The sequence below is a fragment of the Arctopsyche grandis genome, chromosome 7 (assembly GCF_051622035.1).
Source record: "Arctopsyche grandis isolate Sample6627 chromosome 7, ASM5162203v2, whole genome shotgun sequence".
NCBI classification, from domain to species: Eukaryota; Metazoa; Arthropoda; class Insecta; order Trichoptera; family Hydropsychidae; genus Arctopsyche; species Arctopsyche grandis.
Window position 1 is genome coordinate 18,531,606 of NC_135361.1, and position 12,393 is coordinate 18,543,998.

The 12,393-nt window shown below is 37.6% G+C and overlaps 1 protein-coding gene across 1 annotated transcript; it reads right to left on the bottom strand.

Annotated features, from left to right (window-relative positions):
• Positions 1-4,241: 4,241 nt before the first annotated feature.
• LOC143914573 (uncharacterized) lies at positions 4,242-6,172 on the bottom strand. Its single transcript, XM_077434838.1, has 2 exons — positions 5,092-6,172; positions 4,242-5,048 (listed from the first exon to the last, which is right to left on the bottom strand). The coding sequence occupies exon 1, from the start codon at positions 5,827-5,829 to the stop codon at positions 5,491-5,493; it is 339 nt and encodes a 112-aa protein (XP_077290964.1). The 5' UTR covers positions 5,830-6,172; the 3' UTR covers positions 4,242-5,048; positions 5,092-5,490.
• Positions 6,173-12,393: the final 6,221 nt, after the last annotated feature.

Genomic DNA, 12,393 nt, shown 5'->3' on the forward strand with positions numbered 1-12,393 from the left:
ATATATGTAACGTACCTGTTAGGTATGTCCAAATTTCAATCAATCGAGATTTTTCTCGAATATTAAATATTAAGACTATACATGGCGTATGGAATCCTGAAAATATCTAATAAATAAAATCAACAATACTTGATTTAAAACTACGAAATTTAAGTTAAGTTAAGAGAAATCTTAATCTTAATCTTAAGAAATCTTAATTAAGAATTTTCATATCGATTTGACGATCAAAAGTGACTCAAATGAAAAATAAACGAACTGCATATCACATACGAAACAATATAAAAGCTTTTTTTTTTAATAACATCATGTTGCCACTACGGGTCGCTCCAGAGCGACGCGTATGACCAATTTTTTACACATGTACTATATATAAATTTGAAATTAAATTCAAATAATGGTGATAAATGAGGGTAGGCGGTCAATTTGGTAGGAAGCATTTCAACAATTAAATCAGATAAATTTGGCAAACTCTGACAGGAAACGATCGACCCGGAGTCACATACCTGTATCCAAGGTCTGGTCAGCAACACTGGGTCAGGGCTTGAACCCGTGAACCCTCAGTTGCTATCATTCCGCCAACCACTGAGCTGGTTAAACAATAGGCACAAGAGACTTTTTGTTTATTAAATACTAGTAATTTTACCCGGCTTCGCTCAGTATTTGTAATATAAATAGCGTAAACATGGCGAATCTTATTTGAATCGAAAAAAAATAATATTCAACCAATCGAATGGTCGTCATAGAAACTTTGACTTGTTTTGTTCCCAACCAAAAATACTTACATACACACAAACTTACATACAAAGTCTCTTTCGAAATTACATATATATTAAGATGTTATCTAATATTTTTATAATGGAAATTGCGATTGTTATGGCAGCACTTGAATTATATTCAAACTACTTATATAAATCTTAAAATCTACATAATTCCACTTTCTAATGACTAAAACTACACTATATAAATATCTCCAAACTCCCAGTTTATATTTTCTAATTTTTAATAACAAACATTACTTCATTCTATTTTATTTTATTTTACATTTAATTTTTATTTACATTTAAGATATATGTATACCAGGAAGGCCTAACAGGTAAATCCCAATGCGCCTTCCTAGACAATTAATTGCAGACATTGCAGCATTTTTATTACATAAATCGCTGTATTTCGAGAGGCTGAAGAACACGAAATTAACAATTAATAAATAATGAATTAATCCATAGAGACGTCTTTGAATTTAGAGTTGTACATACATTTTTACATATTGTACATAAATCAAATTCAGATATTTATGAAGTAGCGGGTAGGATGGTTTTTGCAAATTTGATGGAACCGTTTCAACAATGAAATCAGATAAATTGGCAAACTCTGATAGGAAGCGATCGATTTATATATGTAGTGCAGCGGTCTCCGTGACGGGCCCGAATGTGAAACGCCCGAAAACGCAAATATCGGAAGGCAAAGATCGAAAATCGAAAGATCTTAAGTCGAAAGATCAAAAAAAAAGGGTGCATGGTAAACGGTACATACTCACTTAATTTTCGCGAGCAGGATACAACAGGAACAAGAGGAACAGGCTTTTCCTACCGTATTAATGTGCGCGCGCAGAATTAATGTGTTGAGTATGTACCGTTTACCATGCACCTTTTTTTTTATCTTTCGATTTTCGATCTTTGCCTTCCGATATTTGCGTTTTCGGGCGTTTCACATTCGGGCCCGTGAGGTAGACCCGTAGTGCAGCTACGTGGCAAAAATTCAAATTCAAAATTAAATCCCGATGCATATCAAAATACACGGTACTCCGATAATGGTTTGATAAAATGTAGTATCGGCGATAAGTCGGCTCTACGGTCGTCATTAATTATTGTGGGGTGCACTGGACCCCTTAGCCCCACAGGTGGTTATGTGTGCGGCGAGACGGGGCCCAATTAAGTTGTTGATATCCGCGAGCTTCCGCCCCCGCCCCGTGGAGGCTTTCGCAAAAGCTCCCCTCCGAGCTGAGCTTTGTGTTGTTTATTCAACGCCACCCCGTTTCCCTCCCTCCCGACGGTCTACCGACAGCCTCCCTTCATCCCCCAGCGCCCACGCGGATCGCTTTGGGATGGCGAGCTTTTGACCCAAATAGTCAATAATTCACTAAAACGATTGTGTTGCTTTGAGAGCCGCGAACCCACACTACATCATCATCATCATCACCGTGTGGACAAATCAATACGCGGTATTGTAAGTCATATTATGTATGCAATGACGCTCATATTATATTGTGCGTATACTCGTATGTAAGTAGATATTGTCTATGTTTGTATGTATGTACTAGTGCTTCCAATCCCGGAAGGTTTCTTCAGCACCGGGATTGCGGTGCTGGGAATTTCCGATCCCGGGATCCCGGTGCTAGCACCGGTATTTCAAATGTATAAGAAAAGAAATTCAATTGCATGTTTTCATATTTCAAAAACGTTCAATTGCATTTTTCAAACTCTCCCGATGTTTTATGCAAAGAATACTCCCGTATTGACGTACTATTTTTGAGAGTTTGGCTACATTCTACATCGTTGACGGATGTTTACCAACTTTTATACATAACTTGGTAAAATTTCAGTTCAATAAATTAAATAATTTCTTAGAAACACATAAAAACCTTGATTCTCTAAATTAAAAGTACTACTTTAGATTTAGGAAAAAATATTGGGGTATAATATTGTTGCGTAGGGGTGGGTGGAGGATCCAAGATAAAAGCCAACAGTCGTTTCACAGCATTTATTGATGATTAAGGAGTTACACACACTGTCACTGCTCCGTCCAGAATGAATTATATGGCCTACGTACCGCCTTATAAAGGGTAGATCTCTCAGGACGCCTAATCTGTTTACCTGTTGTATAGTCACGTATTCGGATATGTATTTCCAAGACATTGGGTCTTCCCGTATCGATTCTGAGAACTAACTAATAACGGTCATTGTTTAGCCTAAATGCACTTAGAGTCCAGATATAATCTTTGGAAGTAAGTGCATGCATTTAGTTAACCGATAACAGATATCCGTTGGTCTAAGTACAACTCGCTCAATCCACGGCGTACGTAACAATATTAATAATTTCTATTACATGTAAGAAATTTTCAAAATACACTGACTCACAATAAACATACAGACACTCACACAGAAACACAGACACACACACATTTTTTTCTAGATCACGTAAACGTGATCAGTGGTCGATTCTGAGTTCGAATCAGTTAAAATATGCTTCAAATATCATTGCGGTTGAGCATAATATCTGCGACACGATACAGGCCGTTCATACCATTTCGTGGAAACGGCAACCCGGCGTCGAAACGGGTGGAAGAAACGGGTGGCAAACAAATGGACTATGACTTTCATTGCTCATCCCACCATTGTTCATTATATAATGTTGTTTTATGTTTTTTTCCATGTTATTTTTGTAAAAATAATATTTTTAAAGAAATTTCTGCCAGCACCGTAATCCCGGTATTCAGGCTAGTTTCAGCACTGGGATTCACGGTACCAGAAAACACCGGGATTCCGGGATCCCGGTGCCCGGGATCCCGGGATTGGAAGCCTTAGTATGTACATATATATCTACACATATGCAGTGGCGGACTGGCCATACAAGCGAACATGTCCGATGGCATGTGGGCCCCACTATCTGTTAGCAAATATGGGCCCTCAGTAAAATTAAATAACTATTTAATTATTTCACGTGTGTAAAAATTTATAGGATATTGCACTTTGGGACCTAAAGTTTGGGTATTTCAACAAAACAAATTTCTTACGATATACACAAACAACTAATACCTGCTTTAACAGCCCAAGGATCGGTTAACTTTTTTTATTAGGCTCGAAATGTAAGTTTCAACATTTGCGTGGGCCCTTTTGCCGGGCCTATTTCCAACCTCAAGATTATGCATATACCAATATCTATGTAATAACTACCTACTGAAATAAAAATGGGAATAAAAAAAATTCCGTGAATAATATAAACTGAATTGCTTAAAACAATTTTGATAGAACGATTCATCATCAACCAGCGATTTAAATTTACTTCATACTTTCAAAACAACATTTGATTCTGTGTGTTGCAGTGAAAACTGCATTTTTTTATTTCGTGTCTCCATGGCTCGAACTCTCTCCTACAGCTCCCGAGGATGGCTTCGCTGTAGCTTCTCTTCCTTCGCTGGTGACTTTGTTCCACGGCCCATCTTGGATCCCACTTCTGACAACCAGTGTTGCGTAAGGGTGGGTGGAGGATCCAAGTCAAAAGCCAACAGTCGTTTCACAGCATTTATTGATGATTAAGGAGTTACACACACTGTCACTGCTCCGTCCAGAATGAATTATATCGCCTACGTACCGCCTTATAAAGGGTAGATCTCTCAGGACGCCTAATCTGTTTACCTGTTGTATAGTCACGTATTCGGATATGTATTTCCAAGACATTGGGTCTTCCCGTATCGATTCTGAGAACTAACTAATAACGGTCATTGTTTAGCCTAAATGCACTTAGAGTCCAGATATAATCTTTGGAAGTAAGTGCATGCATTTAGTTAACCGATAACAGATATCCGTTGGTCTAAGTACAACTCGCTCAATCCACGGCGTACGTAACATTGCCTCCCTCTTAGGTCAAATCGTCCCGATTGACCAACAAATCATAACTGATAAATCTACAGTAGTTACATTTATCTCCGATATCAGTCACAGTTACATTTACAATTACAGCCGTTATCTTTACAGCTACAATGGAAACAATGACATTTAAATTCTACTACCGTTACCTTTACAATTCTAATTCTGTTACAGTTAGATTAACGTCACCTTTACAATGGAAACAATTACATTAAACCTTCGTTAAACTTCAATTTACGACACCTTTACAATGTAAACAATTACGTTAAACTTTCGTTAAACTTCAATTTACGTCAACTTTACAATGGAAACAATTACATTAAACTTTCGTTACACTTCAATTTACGTCACCTTGACATTGGAAACAATTACATTAAACTTTCGTTACACTTCAATTTACGTCACCTTGACATTGGAAACAATTACATTACACTTCACTTTACGTCACCTTTACAATGGAAACAATTACATTAACTTTCGTTAAACTTCAATTTACGTCACCTTTACAATGGAAACAATTACATAAAACTTTCATTACACTTCACTTTACGTCACCTTTACAATGGAAACAATTACAGTTATATTTCTAATCCCCTAAAATTAGTCATCCGATGTTCTACATTTGGAAATCATTATTTGTTAGCTCTTCGGTCCAAAACTTCTCACGTGTTTGGTCCATGTTGCTCGTATCACCAAAGTCCAAATTTGCTATGGCAGCCCCGTATTCCTGTCATGTGGTCCAGCATCCTGCTGCAGACCAACGTTCAACCCAGAACGTGCTCCAAAGCCATGTCCCACAAGAATCGCTCCCATCTTCACAAAAGTGACTTGGTCCATGTCTCTCGTGTCACCATCGTCCAAATTTGCTACGGTGGCCCAGTGTTCCTATGTCATGTGGCCCAGCATCCTGATGCAGACCAACGTTCAACCCAGAACGTGCTCCAAAGCCATGTCCCACAAGAACTGCCACCATCCTCACAAAAATGACGGTTGACCCTGGAAAATGTGCACCCCTCAGTCTGCCACTCTGTTGGTGGTGCTTCTTTTCCGTTCCCTTGACCCTGGAAAATGTGCACACCTCAGTCTGCCACTCTGCTGGTTGTGTTTCTTTTCCGTTCCATTGACCTTGGTAAATGTACACCCAACAGTCTGCCACTCTGTTGAATGTGCTTCTTTTCCGTTCCATTGACCCAACTGAAATCCATTTCTTTCTGATGTATTTTCCCGTTACATCTGCGAGATGATCTAAACACTGCTGCAACTGTCCATGTATTTTTTCAGGTACTCGTGTTTCCACTAGTTTCCAACTAGATTTTTTTCGATGTTGACGTATATCAATTGTTCCGCTCTCTCTCGTTGAAGTCGCGATCTGGCGTTTCTTCGGTTTCAAATGCCCTCACGTGGTTGATCCAAGTCGCTCGTTTCCCCAACGTCCAAATTTGTTGCGGTGGCTCCCTCTTCCAGTCATGTGGCCCAGCATCCTGCTGCAGACCAACGTTCCACCCAGAACGTGCTTCCGTTGCCCTTCCCTCCGAATTCATCCTCAACCAGCGATTTAAATTTACTTCATACTTTCAAAACAACATTTGATTATGCTTCGACGATATAGTAAGATTTAAATACACAATTTTAAACAGTTTCCGAATATAAAATCTATTCCTAATCTAGACACATCCATGTATATAGAAATATAGGATAGGGGCCCCCTCCCCAAAATCCCGATTTTCGATTAACATTAATTGAAAATATTATGCATTTTTTTCAGGGACGTAATTTGGGGGGGGGGCATATGGGGGCACTCGCCCCCCTAAATCAAGGAATAGTGTGAATATTATGAATTCAATTATTAATGAGATACTATGGATCTACGTTTATTTCTTATGTATGTTACTTTTGGGTAACTAATAAAATAACCGCTGCTATGTGCTTTGAAAAAAAAAGATTTTATTATTTCGAAACAAGTATATTCTGGTTTTTAAGTGGTATGCCTTGGGTAAAATTCTTAGAAATTGTTCATCCTATAGAGCGAATCGCGAGAAAGGTCCCCTTTACTTTATTATGTCTCAAAAACAGATGTGTAACGTTTATTTTTCCGAAAGTTCGTATATTAACGTGATCAGTGATTGATTCTGGTTCAAATTTTTGCATGATCACAAAACTTTATCTATTGTTATTACGTACATACATATATATGTACATAGATAAAGTGAAAAGATATTCGGTAGAAATTAAGATAGTTTTTTAGTGACTCAGTTAGATCGATTTTAGTTGATCATGTGAAGATTTTTGGAAAAAAATTTTCGCCTGCGGCGCTTTTTTCGCTTTCTACATAATATTTTTTTAAAAATAAGCTTATTTTTTTCATATTTTATAACTCAATAAGGTGTATGCAAAGAATATTGTCCTTTTTTTATTCCGATATAAAAAAGATTTTTTGAAAAAAAATTCAATTTGACCAATCTTTGCCTGCCCTGCCCCCCAAAGAAAAAGCTGAAATGACGTCCCTGAGTGTTTTCTACCGAAAGTAAAAGCCACTTTTATGCCGCATTCTTTTATGATGCATTCTATTTACCTAGGACAAGAGTTAAAACGAAATATACAATGTAATTTATGGATCTATTTTGCTTTTGCCATTTTTCTTGTACCTAAATTTGTTTATTCCCATTTTTGAAAGGAAAATTTTGTTATATGGGGGGGGGGGACAAATTTTTTTAACCCTGGGTGGGCCCCCTTTGACTCCTGGCATGCAATAATTTCAGTCCCAGTCCGCCACTGCACATATGTACATATAAACCTAGTGGTTAATTAGTTAAGTTGAAGGTTTGAGTTGAGAAGGATCTAGACACATAATAAATTAATATATCATTATTTAAGAGGTAAACTTAATTGTTTATTTTAATTAAAGTAAATAAAATTATATAAAAAGTGACCCTTATTTTGTTGCGAAAAAGTTCGTTTTTACAAGGTTTATGGAAAAGACTTCGATAATGGTTTGATGTAGTTTATTGAAATGTAAAATTTGCACGTGGTGGGCCAGCGGAGCGTACGGAACACAAGCTGTCCGTACGCCGTCTACTCGGTGACTCTGTCGACCGTCGCGTATTTCCGCTTGGGCCGACACTAATGCCAACTCGTCAATAATGCCAATCGACAATCAGTTAATAAGACTGTTTGCCACACGTCATTACAAAAGTCGGAACATAGTCCCACATAGGAAAACTGTTGAACAATACAGTTATTCTACAGAGTTACAGCATTACTGACGAGTCGTTTACAATAAATCATAGCTCTTAAAATAATTAAATAGAGGGTGAATAATGAAACCTTTGCCTCATCCAGTGTGAGGATAAAATCAATTTATTGGTTCAGTAATATTTCAACTTATAGGTACACCTCTGGTGAATGTTGTTTCTATTTACATTAAAGTTTTTGAAATCTCCTTTGAAGCTGTGAATAAGCATTACAAGATAAGTTTACTTTAAAGAAGAGAGAGTGGACTGTATATGGTTTAAAACTTAAGCATTCCTCATCTTGATGTTAACTTAGACAATACAATGTTGACACTGTTACAGTTGTCACGACAGATCAGCTATTACCGATCAATTAAACTTGATTAATGAGTGTAATGCTCCTAAGTTAACTTGATTTCATCAACAAGTAGCATAAACATTGCTAAATTAAAAGTAAATTGGAAAGTCATTCATTCATTCCTACAAGCAGGAAATGAAGGCGAACTATGATTATAGATGTCTCTACGTTAAACATCGAAATGTTCAGTATTATAATATTTACTTATTCTATGATTCACATAAATACTATAAACAGTAAGAGTTAACTTATGTTTTCATAACAAGAAACATAAGACCTGCGGATGACTCCCGGCAGGTTATAATTAAGTAGACATGAAATAATTTAAGATGCTCCATTAAGTGTGGCTTGGAGACTAACATTAACAAATCATGAATCTAATTTTAACTGTCAAATTTGAACAGTTTATTTTAAACTCGGATATAATCCTTCCGAGTGATGACATGAGACAAGTCTTATATTATAAAGACAAAATGATTAGATTAAATTCGGAGATATATACTGCCGAATGTTAAAATGAAAATAGCTTAAATTATACACACGACACAATTAAAGTGAATTACGGAGTACTACTATTAACATTGAATGATTTAAACTCATGATTACATCTAATAAGTAATATGAGTTGGGGGTAATGTCTTCGGGTTAAACTAAGCTACCGAAGTTGACGGAATTGAAGCTGCTGTTTCTCCTCCCTCTTGCTGATCTTCCTTCCTGTCAAGTGGTCCTTGTGGTAGAATCGGCAATGGCGCCACTAGATGACTGGACCGACGAAACTCTCCGCTGGCAGTAAAGACGTCGACGACTCGAACTCTGCCATCTGGTCCGGGATACAATTTAGTGACTCGACCCAAGACCCATCGGGTTGGCAGCATGTGTTCCTCCTTTAACAGGACCATTTGACCCACACTCAGATTGTTGCTCGAGTCCTTCTTCCATTTGTGTCGTAACTGCAAAGAATGTAAATATTCCGCCGACCAACGTTTCCAAAATGCTGCTGTGGTCAATTGTATCTGAAGCAGATTGGCATGGACATTAGTGTTATATTTAACCTCCATTGGAAGAGCGAGTAAGGATCTGCCAATTAAGAAATGTCCAGGTGTGAGGGGTAAAAGGTCTAGTGGATCCGAAGACAAGGGACTAAGAGGACGGGAATTCATGCAAGCTTCTATTTGAGTCAATACCGTACAAAATGATTCGAAATTTAAGGTGGTGGCCTTTAACACCTTGTTTAAATGAATCTTCATGGATTTAACCGCTGCTTCCCACAGCCCTCCCATGTGAGGCGCCCTTGGCGGGTTAAACTTCCAACGAATCCCTTCGGAGGCTACATACCGTAGTAGCTTCTCCTCATGAGGACGTTCGTAAATTAATTTTACTAAATTAACGAGTTCACGACTTGCACCGACAAAATTAGTAGCATTGTCGGAATATATCGTATTGGGCCTGCCACGTCTGGCTACGAATCTTCTTAAACAATTTAAGAAATTTGAACTCGTTAAGTCTCCGACAAGTTCCAAGTGAACTGCCTTACTGGAAAAACACACAAAGACACAAACGTAACCCTTAATTATCTTAGAATTCTTATTGCAACCACTCTTCACAGGAAAAGGTCCTGCGAAATCTATCCCCACATGACTGAAAGGAAAATTCGCAGTGGTACGTTCAAGCGGGAGTAATCCCATTAATCTATTGTGTGACAGTGGTTTATTTCTGAAACAAATGACACATGAACGCACCACTCCTTTGACAGTATTATGTCCGGCCAATGGCCAATAGGTCTGCCGCAATAACGACAGTAAGGCTTGAGTACCCAAGTGAATATATTTCAAGTGCGCATCTCGGACAATCATGTGTGTAAGTTTATGCTTATTTGACAAGATAATGGGTGACGTTGATAGAGTTGTTCCCAGAGGAAGTCTACTTCCAACACAAATTAAATTCTCGTGGAATAGAGGGGACAATTTAGCTAATTTACTGCTACTGGGAATTGGATGTCCCTTGCTCAGCAAACGATATTCCAATGGAAATGATTCCATTTGCGATAACCTTATCAAATTATTTAAAGCATCTTTTAATTCTAAAGCGGACGGTTCGTTATTTTCTTTAACGTTTAATTGTTTATTCCTTAGTGGCCGACGAACATATGATAAAACTCGAAGGAGTCTTGGAAGATGAGAATATTTATCTATCCAATTATTTTCCCTCACAAGGGTAGCGTTAGTGACTACCCTTCTCTCTGGAAGATCTATTGTGATCTCAGGAGGTCTTCGAGGCCATCGTGATTCGTCTAATTTCAACCAACTAGGGCCGTCCCACCATAACGAATTATGATTTAATTCTGATGGTTGAGTCCCTCGAGAAATTAAATCTGCTGGATTGTCTGTAGAGGAGACATGGTACCACTCAATGGGTTGAGATATTGATTGGATTTCGGCCACTCGATTGGCAACGAAGGTGGTCCATTTACATGACTCTCCTCTAATCCAATGCAATGCGACGGTTGAATCCGTCCAATAATATTTTTCATTAATATGAATTGTTAATTGGTCTATTGTTGACTTCATTAACTTTGATAATAACATAGCGGAGCACAGCTCTAAACGCGGAATAGTTACAAAACTGAGCGGAGCGACTCTCGAACGAGAACACACAAGATGACATTTGGAATTTCCCAATTGATCAGTACATTTTACATAAATACAAGCACCATAAGCTTTCTCGGATGCGTCACAAAATCCGTGTGCCTGTATATTAATGGCATTATTTAGTATTATCAATCTAGGAATTTTATAAAGTTTCATGACTGTATTGGATAATTTACACTCTTTCCATTTTTTGAAGATTGTCTGAGGAATAAGTTCAATAAGTTTTAATAAAAATAAATTTAACCAATCTGATTGGACACTAGGTCCCACCATCAAAATATTATTTAGTGAGATATTGGACGTTGTCTTTGCGGACGCATCAAAAACTACACGATATTTAGTGGTAAGGCTAGACTCCTTAACCACGACGTGATGAGGTAAATAACAATGAACCTCATGTGCCTCCGGAGGTTCACACTCTGACATATGTCCTGAATTTATATACTCTTCTAAAACTTTATTGTATTCCATTTTTAAATTATTATTGGCTAAAAAACGTCTTTCCAAAACCTTGTGTCTCTTCTCCGCAAGGTGTAATGAACTTCCTAATACTACAGGGGAATTTTTATATGGTAAAGCTACACAAAATCTACCGTTTTTATCTCGTGATGTGTGTTCTTGGAAATGTTCCTCACATCTTTTCTCCTCAAGAGATTGATGTTTTACAATAGGAACCTGGTCTATCATCCAAAAGTTTTGAATGTGACTGTCTAATTGACTTAAGCCTATGTGGCTCTTCCCTGGAGCATTATTTACTTCGGGATATGGACCAACTATTGTCCATCCGAATTCGGTATCCTTTAAGATAGGCATACCTTTTCCTAACTGGATGGTTCCTGCTTTCATAGCATGAACGCAAATCTCGGCGCCGAGCAATAAATCGATTGGCGTCGGTTTATTCCAAAGGGGATCTGATAACTTGATTCCCGCTGGTATTGAAATTAACTGTTGATCCAGTTTCACAGTTGGAATTTCGCCAGTAATTTCTGGTAATACCAAACACAACACTTTGGTTGAGTAATTAGTGGTTGAAGACCTTATGGTCACCTTGGTGATGTGACGAATGCTACTTTCTTGATTAGCGATACCTACAATTTTTTGAGAGATTTTCTCTAATTTGAAGTTATTCTTCTTAGCGAAAGATGTGGTAACATAGTTGACTTGTGAGCCGGAATCTAATAATGTGCGACCCTTAACGACCGTTCCATTGGACGTTATAATGTCTACTTGTACCGTGGGTAAAATTATCTCCCTTTGAGAGAAATGAGTAGAATGAGCATTAATTGACTTCCTTCCCGTATTATTTGAACTAAATGTATCGTCCTGATGCAACAAAGTATGATGGTTTTGTTTGCACCTTAAGCAATTATAGTTAGACTTGCAATTTGTTATCTTATGCGATGAATTTAAACATTTAAAACACATGTTATTAGATTTAACGAATTCATTTCTTTCCAAACTGGATTTTGCTTTGAATTTATCACATTTGCCTATGAAATGATTATTTCGACAGA

Coding starts and splice junctions, on each gene's coding strand:
- LOC143914573 (XM_077434838.1), bottom strand. CDS start 5,829: ATGGAACGGAAAAGAAGCACATTCAACAGAGTGGCAGACTGTTGGGTG.